Source organism: Dermacentor silvarum, chromosome 11 (genome assembly GCF_013339745.2).
Source record: "Dermacentor silvarum isolate Dsil-2018 chromosome 11, BIME_Dsil_1.4, whole genome shotgun sequence".
Lineage (NCBI taxonomy): Eukaryota > Metazoa > Arthropoda > Arachnida > Ixodida > Ixodidae > Dermacentor > Dermacentor silvarum.
This window is the reverse complement of record NC_051164.1, coordinates 50050734-50067105: the sequence shown is the minus strand read 5'-3', so window position 1 is coordinate 50067105 and position 16372 is coordinate 50050734. Positions and strand designations below refer to the sequence as shown.

The window sequence follows — 16372 nt, the reverse complement described above, 5'->3', positions numbered from 1 at the left end:
TGCGCGGGCAAGGAACGCGCGGGTAACACAGGCTTTCAAGAACGATAGCGAGGATGATGCGGGTCGCGGCGATGCCCTCTCCCCTCACGAGGTGCTCTCGTGACGTGGCGTCGCATCCAATGGGAATTTAGGCGCCGTTCTTCTGCTACAGGCGCCGGACGACGGCTTTTTCGCTCAGCTCGCCATTTAACGCTTTCGCATGTCAGTACTCCTTTCAAGAATACTTAGAGATGTGGAGCCAAGAACTGAAAGTTAAGCCACATGAGAACTCGTCATGAAATGAAATTATGGGGTTTTACGTGCCAAAACCACGATCTGATTATGAGGCACGCCGTAGTGGGGGACTCCGGAAATTTGGACCAGAGAACTCGTCATGAATGCACTGCATTGCGAAACGTGCCAAGTTGAAGTAAGCACACATTGCCGCTTCGGAGAACAAAACTTTACTAAGGCACTGTCTCACCTCGATTTAAGATATGATACTTTACTCAATGTTGGATGTTACGAAGTGCCTTGGATTTCCAGACACATATTCTCAGAGCCTAATGCGTTGAAAATCTCGAAGCAACCAAACGAGCTCAACGTCTCACTCGACTTAACGACTGTTTGGGAGAAGCGAATAAAATATGGAAACAATACGACTACGCCGAGTTTTTTCACGCTGCTTTTTAAACGGTTTTTACTCCCATACACCTGAAACGTGCATGTAAACATGCTTGTTGGAAATAAAATTCAATTCAATTCAATTTGATTCAAGTCGTCACGAAGGGTTCTCGCGTAAGTATGACGCTATTCGCACAAGTCCTACAAGTGTTGTCTATTTAACGAAATATCACTCGGGTCCCATCAACTTCGCTAAATCGAGGTTGAACTGTAATTTGTAGAAACCGCAAGCTTGCGCTTCTGTGAATCCAAATATAACTTCCTTACACATCCTGATGACTCACCAAGGCCTGAATATTTCAGAAGCTCTCAAAACTGGTGTTTAGAAGGGCCCGACCAAGGGCCGAACAAAGGGCCGAACAAAGGCCCGGGCCACGCTGCGCTGAGCGATGAGCGAAAATCACGGGAATTGTGGGGCTTCCATTTCTTTGTGGTCACAGCTAAGTGAAGCCAATATACAATGAAGCCAGGGAAACTTAACTATTACCTGTTTTGTTTATTAACTGTCCTTATAACTGAAATGCAGACATAAGGAGGAAAAGCCGTAGGAATGTAGACAAAAAGACAGCGTGTCGCAGATGGAAGCGCCTTCCGAATCGCCCGTGCAGTGCACTATAAGGTTGAGCTATCCTGGCAGCCATCCTCCCGCACGCTTTACCGAGTGTTTGTGCAAGCGTACTACATCTATATCAGCGGGAGTGGATTAGCCCTACCTTGAGTTAGCTTTCCTTAGCCTCATTATGCGTTGACTTCGCGAGTTCATCGCTCCATTTGCTCGCTTACCGTATACTGAATAGTGCCCCGCTTACCATATGCACGTAGTAAGGGCTGATTCCTTTCCTGGCCTCGGCGTCATCGTCGAGGAAGACGTGGGCGTCGGGATAGAGATCTTGCAGGGACACCGGCACCAGAATTATGGAAGCCGTGGCGTTCTCGCGTTCCGGTTTGCCCGCGGCCATCCAGTGGAAGGCGGCCGCCAAGACCAGCACGGGTACCAGGATGCCGAGCAGCCTCGACCGACAGTGGGTTCGAACGAACAGCAAGCGTTCCAACATCAACGCCGAGAAGCGCGCACAGATGCCCGGCTTCGCGCCGCGAGTGCTCACCAAAGTTGCCAGATTGGCAGCTGCGGGTGGGAGAAGCAGGCCCGTATGTCGATTATCTTTCAACCAATGCTGGAAACGGGTGTCATTGGCGAAGTATTTGCGACTTCGGTCCAAGCGCTATCAGAAAGGACGTCAGGCCAAAACAATGTAGATGAGATCGTGTAACTGCGATGGTGCATTAGAGTGGTTTCGTGTCATGCTCTTACTCTGTTTGTGGTGGTTCGAAGTCTTTACGAGATAGGAGCCACTGAGAACCCGAGACCAGAGCTAGAGAGAGCCCGCCACATCTGAACGTAGAGCCACGCCCATGCCCATTCGAAGCGCTTATTTGAACAGTTCACAGTACTTCTATAGAATGTTGCTATAAAGCTTGCAGGACGTTTTACGCAATTGTGTGCAGAATGTACAGGGTGGTCCACTGTTAAAGGAACTGTTGCATTTTATTTATGTATTTGGGATATGCTGCGGTCAAAAAGACCATGTAGGTGGGGTTACATAGATGCAAAAACATTTGTCTTTGTTGTATCGTGCACCACTATAAACTGGTGTAAAACAACGCACAAATCTCGTGATAATTCGACAAACAACTAACACAAAACGCGAAAAGTGGGTCAACCGCTACGTGAACACAAAAATGCGTTGTACAATCAAAGTACCATGTATCCGATAAGATAGTCAATAGTTTCAAGTATGCAAATCAAACATCAATGAATGAAGCGACCGTGCGTTTGAAGGCATTTGCAGAACCGGCTATAGGGACATCAGCCGGTAGCGAATTCTACTCAGTGATTGTGAGTGCTAAATACGAGAACATGAACGCTTTGGTGCGTAGCAAACTGTGATCATGCCGATGTCTTTACGAGCGTGGCTGCATGCCTGCGTATCTAGTTTGACTGAGTGAGTGCATAGTGAATAAAGAAACTTGAGTCTGGTCATCTTCCTTCGTGTCTCCGCTTGAGTGATTCAGTTAACGAGCATAAATTTAGAAGGTAAATTGGTAGATCTGTATTTATTGAGGACAAAGCGGATCGAGCTTCTCTGAACCATTTCAAGCCTGTGCAACTCTTGTCTTTCTTCATGAAAAATTACGTGCACTCAAGTTTTTGCAATAGTCCTATACGCTAGAAACTTGAAGTCACTAGGTGCGGTTTGTAACTTGTGCCTCAAGATACCCAACTTTCGTGAGGCAGGCGCACATACGTTATCGATGTGCTTTGACCATGTTAGCTTGTTCCTAATTGTCACCCCCATATATTTATATTTACTTACTTCATTTACCGCTGTGCCTTTAATCTTGTAAGAATGTAGAAATTATTGTTTTTTTTTTACTGGTTACATGAAAGGAAAACGCGTATTTATCATTGTGTAACAATGTAGACCAGGAGACACGCCATTCATGAATTCCAGCAAGACATTCACCTAGATTAACTTGATCTTCATGGCACGTAATTTTCTTAATCAAAACGCAATCGTCTTTGAATAACGGATGTTAACACTTGGACGAACAACTCTAGTAAGCACATTCATGTGAACAAATAAATTAAAAAATCTGGGGCGAAGGACGCTACCTAGGGGGACTCGGGATGCAATGATTCCGAAGTGCCCCCACTCATGCCGACCAAATGTGATCGGTTCCTTAAGTATGACTTTATCCAAAAAATAATGAAGAAATGGAGCTCAATACTGTCCGTTTTAAAAGGAGTTTAAAATGAACAACACGACAGAAAGCCTTGCTGAAATTAAGCAACACTAGGCCAGCTTGGCTGGTTGCACCTAATGCGACAGCTACTTCATGAATGGTACTTCAGTACTTCATGAATTTAGTGGTGGAGAGACCCTACCGAAAACCGTGTTGCAATTCTGAAATTAATGATATTCGACTCTAGATAATGTGTTATGAAATGGGCTAGAATATGGTCAAGTATCTTACAAGATATGGAAGTCAACGAAGTAGGACGGTAGGCTTCGGCCAACAATCGATCTTTCCTTTTTATGGCCTGCAATTACACGAGAAACGCGCGAATCATCCACCAACCACGACTGTAATGGGGGAAAGACGAAATATAGCTGTCAGTAGGCATGACCAAGGCTCCACGTAGCGTCATAAGAATACATTAGATAATTCTTGGCCACAGGAGCCTTTTTCTTTCACATTGCACAACAGTGAGAGCACTCCTACAGGAACTGTGTGCTGCTATTGTCAGAAGAAAACGCGGTATTGAAATGTATATTCAATAGGTCAGCGATATCGGAGGTTAAATATCAGGTGCCATTATGATTTAGTTTATCCAAGCACGTACTATTGCTGCTCAGGTATCGCCAAAATTTTTCAGGGTTCGTTTTTAGAAAAGAGGGCAAGATAAATAAATTGTGTATAGTACGAGCAGATTGGAGCAAGCATAATAGTTGCACTTGAAGTTTTTGCATTATGCAAGGGCTAAAATTGCATTTCCTTTTGGCGTACTTTAGCCTGCGTTTTAAATGGATAACATTGCTGTGTATCCAAGAATTTGAGTGACGACAAGAAATTTCCTTGTTGGGAACGAAAACATCTGTATAATGTTCAACAGTTCGCTTAAAATGGTTTCACAAAGCAGCCCCATCTGACCCGTATCCACCAGGTTGTCACAAGCCCCCAGAGAACATCCGGAAAAGACTGATCATCAGCACGCGCAATATCTGACAGTCTTTGCTACTGGTCTGTTTTTCGAAGTCTTTTAGCGAACGTGTAAATAATACCAGTTTGTGATCTGATATGCCCTTTTCGATACTTATATCCCCCACTGTCAAATGTCGCCTCACGAAGATTAAATCCAAACCATCGCCCCATTCCCGAGTTATACAGGGCGTTCCAACGAACACTTTCAAAAAATTTTAGAGGCTGCCTGTGGCAGATATCACAATTCTAGTGCATGAGCTGGTCTACTCCAAGAGGCGGACTTGCACAAGAAATTGAAATGCATAATCAACCAATTAACAAACATTCACTAATGAAGTTTTTAACTAATTGCCTTATGGTCCATATTGCAATTTACAAGTTCTAGCCGTGGTCGCGCAAGGCGGATCCACTTGGAACGAATTTTCAAGATGACACCAGTTTCGAGACGTTAATTCCAGAACTTTGCGGAGAAAAGCATTGGTGTTCCAGTTACTTTTGTGCTTCAGAGAAAATACGACGTTTTGTTAAGACAGTGCTTCAGCTGCTCGCTACGCGTCTAACATAAATCAAAACCTAATTTCCTATCGTCAAGCGGAGTTCCAGTCCTGCATTCGCAACAATTTGGGGCGCCTCGATACCAAACTACCGGGACACCGAGGCAGCCTACGACAATTTCCAGCGCAGCGCCCCCCTGTGCAACTCAACGGAAACTTCCCTCAAAGGCCGCGCCCTATTTGTTGGGTGTGAGTCACGCAAGTGCTGGTAGATGCCGCTGCGTTGCCACGGGTGCGGGTTCAAAAACGCTTTTGAAGAATGGCTCAAGAACATTGATGAAAGTAAACGGGTGGCTAAAGTGCGCAAGTATCTGTACTCCAAAAGCTTGGACACAGACTGGATGGAGGAAGAGGTCAGGTAAGTTGGCAACCAGGTACACGGCAATTGAAAGTGTAAATAGACAACCAGGAGTCATAAAAAAAGTGAGAGAAACAGAGGCAGTAAATTGGATGCAAAGGATGGAAAAAAATATAAAATAAACCTTACTTAGAAATTAGAAGGGAGAATCTGTACGTAACACAAAGGGGAGTACCTTGATATTTGATGATCGACCTGGTTGCCCAAGGGCAAAAACATACTGGAGCAAACATTCACAACGCGCTAGACACGTGTCTGCTGGAGCGAAAATCGTGAGACCACTCGGTGCATTCTAATGGAATGCGAAGGTATTCACCCAGCGAGACTCCTAAACAACGTACACCGTCCACAAGCGCTTGGATTTAAAGTAGATGGAAGCATCAACGCGGTCAGCAGTCGAGATAAGCAAGAGGCGTTTAAAGTATTGGTGAAAAAAAAGGCCATAGAAGAGATTGATACGACCGGACCCTTAACAGGAAAAGCATCGCTTCCCTGGAGATCTAGTGAGATCTAGTAGATTTAGTTACACTTCCGAGAAGTCCGCGCATGTCCTCCGAGACGATAAGCGTGGCGCGCCGGTGTCTGCGAACGCTGAGAATTGGTCCCTCGCTTGCCGTCATAGGCGTATTTACCGAGGGGGAAGGGGGACAGTTGCCCCTTCCTCCCCTCATTGTAAAAAGTGAAGGGGCAAAAGTGCCATTCGCCCCCCCCCCCCCCCTTTGCCCACAACTTTGGAAAGCGGGCGTTTCCGCTGGAATGCAGGAAAATTCAACAAAACAACAGCCGCTGCAAAATTTTCTGTCTCACTACAGTGGCCACGTAAGTAACGCTTTTCAGGTGGATTAAAGTTAATTAGGGTCGATTAGGGTGGAGTAAGGTCAATTAAGGTCGATTAAGGTGTATGAGAGGATTGGGGTGGGTGGATTAAGGTGGATGAAGGAGGGTTAAGGTGGATTAGTGTGGATTAAGGTGGATTAAGGTAAATTGCAATAGGCTTTACCTTTCGTCTTTGCGTCTCTTAAGCAACAGCTAAGGACATTGGGAATTTATTGCGCATCCCCTGTTTGGGCTGTTTTCAATTTTCGCGAAAGCTAAAAATAAAAAAAAACTGCAGGCGACTCTAATCCTTGACTTAGGTGTCTCTTAGTGGCACTCGCACCTCGGTGTTAATTCTAATCAAATTCTAAATATTCCTGACATTTAAGTAACTCAACTTGTAACTAATCTTATGCTATTATATCATATCTATAATGAAACCCATTTTTGTACTGTACACTTTTTTATTTTTTTTATTATTTTGAATTTCGTCGCCGATAGTCTCAGTGAATTCTAATTCTAATTATTCCAGACACTTCAGTAACTCAACTTGTAACTAAACTTATGCTCTGATGTCATATCTATAATGAAACCCATGAATTTTGTAATCTACTATTTTTTTCTACTCTTTCTTGGTTAATTTGAATTTCGTCCCCTGTCGTCACCGCAGGTGAACCGCAAGAGCTGCGCAACAAGAGTGTCACTCGATGCTCGTTCCACTAAACACATGACAAAACCATTTCCGTACAGTTCAGCATACGTCAGACTTTATATGCCGTATAAATGCTTTATGCATCTGTTCCTGGTTAATTTTGAGAAGGCTTGAAAGCAGTTAGCAATATATTGTGCTAGGCGTCTCGGGAGCATGTTAGCTTGGAAGCAGTATATTCAAGAACATCCCAATAAGGAAAATATGATGCAGAAAGACAAGTCTTACGCAATTGGTGTCCCCAAGACGTTTTCTCGCTGAGAGACACGCTCGCCATGGTCAACCTGCAGCGTATAATACAAGTGGGATGCCTTTTAATTAATATAATGCTGAAGAATTCTTTTCTATCTTTTTTTTTGAAGATTAAATGATAGGAACTGACATAAAAAGAGCGCATTGTTTAGTGTTCCAATAACCCTTTAACACAACGTTTTCTCTCAAGGATGGCGCCGATAGTAATGCCCTCCCTACTGCTCATTTCTTTCTTCTTTTGTTTCTGTATCGTTACGTGGTGCGCTTGAGGAAACGCTTCACTCGGGCTGGCTCGGTGGTTGGTTATGCTGCTATATATATATATATATATATATATACCTGCGGCAGAACGGATGTTCCACATCCGCCCCTAGGTTTGTGAGTGGTGGCGCTTTCTAACACTCCCACAGTTAGTTCTAGTTGTAAAACATAAATACCCCAGAAAGTGGACGGGAAAACGGCTCCGCGGTAGCTCAATGGTGAGAGCATCGACGCGTACGTGGGTTTGTTCCCCACCTGCGGACAGTTGTTTTTTCATCCGTTTTCATTTCCATATTAATTAATCATTTCTTTGTTGCAAATAGTAAGCAAAAGTAATTTCCCCTATGTTGTCCTTGGTATCATTGTTTGCTGGCGTCTTATATGATATATATATATATATATATATGGTGTTTCAGCGAACACTTTCAAAATTTATTTAAGGTTCCCTGTGGCAGATAGCCCAATTCTAGTTAATGAGCTGGTCTACTCGAAGGCGGACATTACATGCACACAAAATTGAAATGCATAATCGACTAACTAACAAAAATTTTACTAATTAAGTTTTAAACTAATTACCTGATGGCCCATATTGCAATTTACAAATTGTAGTCGTGGAGTTCGCAAGGCGCATCCACTTGGAACGAATTCTCGGGATGACACCAGTTTCGAGATATTAATTCCCGAACTTTTCGGAGAAATGCATTGGCGTTCCAGATAATTTTGTGCTTCAATGCAAAAAGCGACGTTTTGTGAAGAACCTAACTGGAACGCCAATGCGTTTCTCTGCAAAGTTCGGGAATTAATATCTCGAAACTGGCATCATCCCGAGAATTTATTCCAAGTGAATCCGCCTTGCGATCTCCACGGCTACAATTTGTAAATTGCAATATAGGCCATCAAGTAATTAGTTAAAAACTTAATTAGTGAATTTCTGGTAATTATTCGATTATGCATTTCAATTTCTTGTGGAAGAAATGTTCGCCTCTTCGAGTAGACCAGCTCATGAACTAGAATTGTGCTATCTACCGCAGGCAACCTTTCAATTTCATAAAGTGTTCGCTGAAACACCCTGTATATATACGTGTGTGAGTGTGTTATAGCAGACTTAGCGAGCCAGCCGGAGCGAGTGCCCAAACGCCGCGATGTTCTGCTGCCACGTGACCATGTTCTGCGTCCTGACGTCACGACACCCACATCCTGGGAAACGAAACCAGGACTATTTAGTTCGTAGAAAAGCTATTACAGTCAAAGCCGGATATATCGAATCCACATATAACAACATATTGTGTATAACGAACAACAGCAAAATCTCCTTGAAAAGCTTTGTATAAAATTTTCATTTTTTATATAGAATTACCTGTATATCGAACTTTTTTGTGATCCCCTTCAGTTTCGATATATCCCGGTTCGACTGCATAGCGAAATATGCAGCACGCTCTCATGCTTGTCAGTATTTTAACGCGAGAGCGTTGAGGGCCCCGTGTCGCCGAAAATACGGTGTCGGCGTTGGCGTCCCGTAAGCGAAAATTCCCGTGTATATTTAGGTATACGTATATGTCACGCCTATATGCTCGAGAACACGTTAAGGACCACGGAAAGAGCAATGGAACGAAAAATGTTAGGCCTCACGTTAAGAGACACGAAGAGAGCGGTGTGGTTTAGAGAACAAACGGGGATAGCTGATATTCTAAGTTGACATTAGGCGGGGAAAATGGAGCTGGGTAGGACATGTAATGCATAGGATATATAGTATATCCTACGTATATAATATATGCGAGCTAACGTAAGAGCAAACGCAACATTACTTGAGGTAGATATCCTTGAGCGTAGAGACACCGAGTCCGATGGAGGTGATGCCAAGCTGCCCAGAGCGTGTCTCGAGGTCCAGGAACATGCGGTCGAACCCTCGCGTCACGACCGTGTGCAGAGCGATCGTGGCCGTGACGGGCGATTCGCGCAGGTACGTGGCATCGGGCGCACATCTCTGAATGATGGACATCACCTGCTTACGCTGGAAGGGCACTGACGTGTTCTTCCCCAGGGTCATCTTGTAGCCCACGCCTGCGCAGTTGCGACAAGGTGCTACGTGTTGGGGTATCGCTAACACTACGCAGGCATGTTTCCCATGACCCCTAGCGCGCCTACTTGCAAGGCCCCTAATTAGCCCTACTATTATGGTCCACCGGTCCGTGCGCTGCACAGTAGGGATTGGCGCTTGCAGGTTAGGCCAACCTTGGGTGGTAGCAGTAGCATTGTGCTTAACGGTTTCAGTATGAGGTGTCCGCGATACACAATTACAGCTTTGCCTCAGACTAGTGTTGTATAGGAAAGAAGATGAAGATGGTGGCGCGGGGACACTAAATAAAGAAGATGATGTTCAGGCATCGGATGCATCATTCCTCTGTATTCTAAATACAACATATTGGCGACGAGATTTCAACCCATGCAAGTGCAACAGTCCTGGTGATTCCTGCTGCATCACCACAATGAGCATTCCGGGATTGCAACCGCCACCGCCTTTCCTGCCTTCGCCTGGTCATCCGGCTGTCCCATGGGACCAGTGGAAGCAGGCCTTTCAGACGTACATGGTGGCTTCTGGAGCTTCAGAGCTTCCAGCCGAACGCCGAAAAGCTATCCTGCTCACATGCCTTGGTATGGAGGGGCAGCGGATCTTCTCTACACTGAAGCCAGCGGACTTGCAGTCTGGCTCTGCTCCCGCTACTAGTCCTTCGAGCACAGGTGACACCGGGTCGACGAATGACGCATATGACTCTGCAATCGCCCTGCTTTCGGATCATTTCAAGCGTTCAGTCAACGTCATCGTGGCTCGACAACGTTTCAGTCGCCGTGCTCAGCATGCAGGTGAGACAGCGGAAGAATACGTCTGCTTTACAAATCCTCATTGCAGACTGTAATTTCGGAAGCCTCGCTGATGAGATGCTACGAGATCAGTTTGTCTCGAAAACGACGAATCATCATTTACGTGAGCGGTTACTTTTTGAGGGCTCATCACTGACGCTCTCACGAGCTATAACAATTGCTAATCAGTACGAAGAAGCCGTGAGTCACGCTAAGGAATTTTGCGACGAGGCCTCAGTTCATCACGTTAAAACCGCGCAAAGCTCTTCTCGGTCTTCTGAACAACCAAATGAACGCACAACTTGTAATAAGTGCAAAACCAAAGCATCTGAGCATCCCGTACAAGGTGCCACGAACCTTCGAGCTTGCTATCGTTGTGGAGCGACTGATCATCTTGCAAACAGTCCTGCATGTAAGGCCCGCAAGCGCAGATGTCGTCGCTGCGAGAAGATTGGCCACTTAGATTTTATGTGTAGGTCGTCTGGATATTCAGCTGAAGTTCGACAAGTTGATGACGACGACGACGCTAGCTCCCACAGTAGCGGAAAAACAGTTTGTGTTGTCAATGGAAACAAGCATGGCATTTACGCATCCGTCGCTGTGGAAGGTCACCCTATCTCGTTTCTAGTTGATACGGGATCTTCTGTCACTATCCTGACTGAAGAACTCTATCACCAGTTTTTTGCAAGCTCTTACCCTTTGAAACCTACCTCAGTGCAGCTTTTCGACTACTCCAAGTCCAAGATAAGAGTTCGAGGATGTTTTGTCGCTTCAGCTGCGTTCCAAGACAGAACTGCTTGTATTCTTCTGTATGTGGTATCTGAAGGCACCACTGTACTGGGCTTAGACGCCATTGCGGCACTACAGATGAATATTGAAGGTAAATCGCTTCAGTGCCTTGCATTAGCCTCCAGCACTCCTACATTACCAGCTGAGCTACGTTCAGAGTATGAACACCTCTTTGACAAACAGCTCGGACTTGCCAAAGGATTCAAACACAAAGTTAAGGTTCGTGATTCCGTGCCACCCGTTGCCAGCAAGCTACGACGGCTGCCGTTTACCCTTCGGGAACAAGTGTCGGCTGAATTGCAGAAACTTGAAGCCCAAGACATAATCGAGCGCGTTGACGCCTCTCAGTGGGTTTCTCCTATAGTGGTTGTTCGCAAGAAGGATGGTTCAATACGAATGTGTGTTGATCTGCGAGAGCCCAATAAAGCTATAATTGTTGACAGCTTTCCACTACCACAGACAGACGAGCTGCTGCACAGCTTAGCTGGCGCCAAGCGATTCTCGAAACTGGATTTGGCGTCTGCCTACCATCAACTAGAGCTCGATCCTGAGAGTCGTGATCTGACTACCTTCATCACGCCCGACGGGCTTTTTCGTTTTAAGAGAGTATGTTTCGGTTTGGCTTCAGCCCCATCAGCATTTCAAAAGATGATGCATCTCATACTGAAAGGGTGCAAAGGTGTACTTTTCTACATCGACGACATTATCGTATATGGTCGTTCTCGAGAAGACCATCTTTCAAATCTTCGCATCGTTTTGCAACGACTTTCTAAAGCGGGCCTGAAACTCAACCAGAAGTGCGTTTTCGACGTCACGGAACTAACGTTTCTGGGACATGTTGTGAACGGCAAAGGACTCTTTCCACTAGCGTCATCTATCCAAGCGATGAAAGAAGCTCCGGCGCCTTCAAACATCAATGAACTTCGTTCCCTGCTTGGTCTGGCGGGATTTTATTCCAAGTTCGTTCCCCATTTTTCGGATGTTGTGGAACCTTTACGGGCATTGCTTCGAGGCAACGAGCCATTTGCTTGGACGCCAGCTGCCGAAGAGAGCTTCGTTCGTTTGAAATCACTGCTGACAACTTGAAAGGTTCTACATTTCTTTGACCCGAACCTACCCGCCATCGTCACGACCGATGCCTCCGGGTATGGACTGGGCGCTGTGCTGCAACAAGATAACAAGGGAATTCTACAGACGGTTGCCTTTGCCTCCCGTACCTTGAGCCCACAAGAGAGGAAGTACTCTGCAGGCGAACGTGAAGCCTTAGCATGTGTTTGGGCCTGTGAACATTGGCACGTGTACCCTTGGGGTCGCCCCTTTGTCTTGCGAACCGACCACAGTGCTCTTGTCACCTTGCTGTCAACCAAAGGTGTTGGACATCGGCCATTGCGAATTTCACATTGGTCAGCGCGACTTCTTTGTTACAACTACACCGTAGAGTACCGTAAGGGAAGCGATAATGTGGTGGCTGATGCGCTCTCTCGACTGCCTTTGCAAGGAGAAACCAATGAGGTTGCCGAAGATGAGTTTGTTTGCCTTCTTTCTCCGATGTTAACCATTGCAGAATTACAAGCGGAGAGTGCATCTGACAGTACAATCGCAAAAGTCATGGACTTTGTTTTGTCCTCTTGGCCGGATAAAAAATCTCTGGAAGCGGAGGTAATGCCATATTTTCATGTACGTGCAGAACTATCCATTGTACACGACTTGCTTTACCGTGGTGACAGGATCGTAGTTCCAGGTACCCTTACTCGTCGTTTGATGGAAGTCGCACACGAATCACACCCGGGGATCAGTCGTACGAAAAGCCGTTTGCGAGAGTTGTACTGGTGGCCTCAAATGGATAACCACGTGGAACAACTGGTTAAAACATGTGTTGTTTGCCAGTCATGTGACAAATCAGCACGGCCAACCGTAGCACCTATGCAACCAGTAGCTTTCCCTGACAACCCTTGGGAGAAGATTGCCATTGATATTATTGGCCCATTTGAGCAAGCTCCCATCAAATGCCGTTATGCAGTGACGCTTATTGATTATCACAGCAAATGGCCAGAAGTTTTCTTTTCAAGACAAGTTTCTACGGCGACAGTCAAGAACTTTCTGCTACAAGTGTTTTCTCGTGAAGGCTACCCGAGTCAAATAGTTTCGGACCACGGACCGCAGTTCAGCTCGGCTGAATTTGAAGAATTCCTTCAGGAACGTGGCATACGCCATTGCTTTTCTTCTGTTTATCACCCGCAAGCAAACGGGCTTGTAGAAAGGTTCAACAGAGTCCTCAAATCTGTTGTCCAGATGGCAGTATACGAGCGGCGTGATATCCGTGTCGCCGTGACAGACTATTTGGGGGTCTACCGCTGCACACCTCACGCCACAACGGGAGTTGCACCCGCCGTTTTGCTGCACGGACGACTGCCACGAACACGCTTAAGCATTGTTGGATTACCGGATTCTTCATTTCACGAAAATCCAGCACAAGCGATGAAATGGCTGCGCCAACGTGTCAGACAAAACCAAGCATCTTCCAAACTTTACACAGACTGCCGTCGCGGAGCCCCGACAAGACACTTTGCCGTCGGCGACTACGTCCGCGTGAGAAAGTCGTCAGTTCACGGGAAAATATCTTCGCGCTTTTCGAAACCGAAGCAGATTATTGAGCAACGAGGGCCAGCTTCATTTCTTTTGGATGACGGTCGAGTGTGGAACGCTTCCAAATTTCAAGCGATGCACCCTGAAGCTGCGGAGAAGTTCACAGGCAATCGACCTGGTATTCTAGAATGGACTCTACCACTACCTGACGAGTCTCTTCAAGGTAGTGCATTTCCTGTGAGTGAACAACATGCTGACTGTCCATCTACGTCACGGAAAGAAATAGCAGCACAAGCCAGCAGTGACTCAAGTACTCAGCCGTCTTCACTGCAGGACAGAATGACCGGCCAACCCCCACGGAAGAGCGCACGAGTTAAAAGAACTCCATTGAAGTTCAGGGACTATGCGTTACGCAAGCGATAGTTTTTTTTTTTTTTTTTTTGTTGACCGGGAAAATGTTGTATAGGAAAGAAGATGAAGATGGTGGCGCGGGGACACTAAATAAAGAAGATGATGTTCAGGCATCGGATGCATCATTCCTCTGTATTCTAAATACAACAACTAGCGGTGTCGTTTGGAACAAAGATGGGAGGAAAACCAACAACCAATTAATGTTTATTAATTTCTCAAAGCCTAACCTTTTTCTTTCTTCTTTTTCTCTCCCTGAAGCAAACCATTTCAATTGAGATTTGAAAGTACTCGAATTTGAGGTTATAACATCCAAAATTAGTGTCTCACAATTTCCTACCACATAATTACACACGTGGACTTTGTAAAGAAAAAAAATTCAAAGCCATTCCACACTGTGAAGGTGGATGACAAGCTGAGCTGTGTTTGAGGTCTATACACGACGGACGACGCGCCGTGGGCACACTGCTGTTTGTGTAACATTGAATGCCGAACCTTCCCACGGGAAACGCCATGAACCACTTTCCGTCTGGCCGAGACATGTCTATGTTGAAATCACCCACGATTACGATGTGACTGGAACCGGTAGGGGTGATTCAACCAAAGGTGCAAACACTTGGCGTTTGCTGCACGATCTTCGTTCATAATATGTGCCGCCCGCCGTCGCCGCGCACATTCCCGCCTCTGTTCACGACGGCGTTCTTAGTAGGCGCGCTGTCCTTCCGCAGTCCTCACCACACGCGGCTTACCCATTGCAAGGCTGGAAGGGAACTGAGATAAGGTTACGTGGTTTGCCTATAGAGTCCTTGACGTCAAACAGCAATCCATACTAAACAGTGTCCTATTCCCGTTTCACTTATTTTATTACGATATTTTTTACCACAATACGTTTTCCCACTTCTCGCGACTAAACGGAGCTGATGCATACCCAGCGATACGCTTTTATCACCGTTTTTATCGCCGGCATCTGCCAGTCGTGAGCACTGGGGTGGCCACCATCTTTTTTTGCCTACGCACACAAACCGCCAGAACCTAGCGTATAACAAACAGCTCCGCTGTAAAAATCTGACACAAGCGTTTAGTGCAAACGTATGCGCTTCGTGACGTGCTTTATTGACGCGTAAACGTCAATAACAGCGGCGAGCATCGAGCAGCCAAAATCCAGGCAATCGCAAGCTCGGGTCGCGTGGCTACCACCAACACTGTGTCTTGCTTGCATTGCTGCTTCGTCGTCGTCTTTTCTTCATTGTAGCGTTAATATTTGCACTTTTTCGCGCTGGACATCGTTCGACTTAAAAGGCCAATTCACCATCTCGCGTCCCACCACATCCTGTCAAACAGTTGTCATTGCAGAGCTAACGACTTCCCGAAAAGTTTCCTTTAGATGACTATACACACATGACGTCACAATCCAGCGTTCTCTATAGCTTAAGTGTCCCGTTCGGACCTAGGAGCTATCAGTCCACATGTCGCGGAATTGCGACAACTGCCTCAAAGAGCCAAGCAATTAGCTCCAAGCACTCTTTTTCTTCAGATCTTTGTCATCGTTCCATTCCTTCTGCACCCTTAGTCATATGCCGCTGATCGATGTTCAGGCACGAGCTAAACGCGAGACGTTACGATGTGCTCAGCAGGCTTTCTTCTTCACTGTCAACCGATCTCCAGATCTGTCTCGCTAGAAGAGCCTGATTATGAAGGCCACAGAGGCCTATAGTTAATCGCATCAGCGTTACATCTGCAGACGCTTTGAACGCACTTCTAGGAAACCCAGAACATGACAATTCTTGAGTTGCACACGGCTACGATTGAGACGTCGCTGACACTTGCGAACAAATTGCTACCGTGTAAATTGTTCGTTACGAACCTGGCTAACATGGCGGCAATGATTTGTCCACAACAAGCCATTGACACGCTGCGAGTAAAACAAGCACGAGATATCCGGCACGGAAGCGTGCTTCACTTTGTGGGGGCGGCCTGACCGGGTATCAGCCTTTCAGAACGAGACCTTGCTATTACGTCCTTTAATCACGAGTTATGATCGACTGTCGATTAATACGTGAAATTTACATAATTTTATGCCAGGGTTCTGGAGACTTCACTGAAGGCAGGTCTAGGTGGTAGAATGACTCAGTGCGTTTTACAATGAGTTACATAATTGCAGAGTAATTAAATATATAATTATTGTACAGTCAGTCATACTAAGTTTCTTCATTAAATTTGAATCACCCGCTCGAATTACATGCGCTAGTATTTATTGGTTGTACGCATTACTATACAGGACAAAAAAAACCGCATATCCACGGGGTGAATGATGATGAGTGGGCGAAGCTCCGGAGGGAATCATCGGTAAAC

At 45.8% G+C, this 16372-nt stretch overlaps 1 protein-coding gene across 1 annotated transcript in view; it reads right to left on the bottom strand.

The window, feature by feature from the left end:
* The window catches only part of LOC119432575 (ATP-binding cassette sub-family A member 13-like), a 127390-nt gene that overhangs the window by 45458 nt on the left and 65560 nt on the right, over positions 1 to 16372 (bottom strand). Inside the window, exons 14-16 of the mRNA XM_049658306.1 lie at positions 9184 to 9439; positions 7094 to 7149; positions 1473 to 1789 (exon numbers count right to left, since the gene is read on the bottom strand). Of these exons, the coding sequence (XP_049514263.1) occupies positions 1473 to 1789; positions 7094 to 7149; positions 9184 to 9439 (629 nt within the window). The remainder of the gene's footprint in view (positions 1 to 1472; positions 1790 to 7093; positions 7150 to 9183; positions 9440 to 16372) is intronic.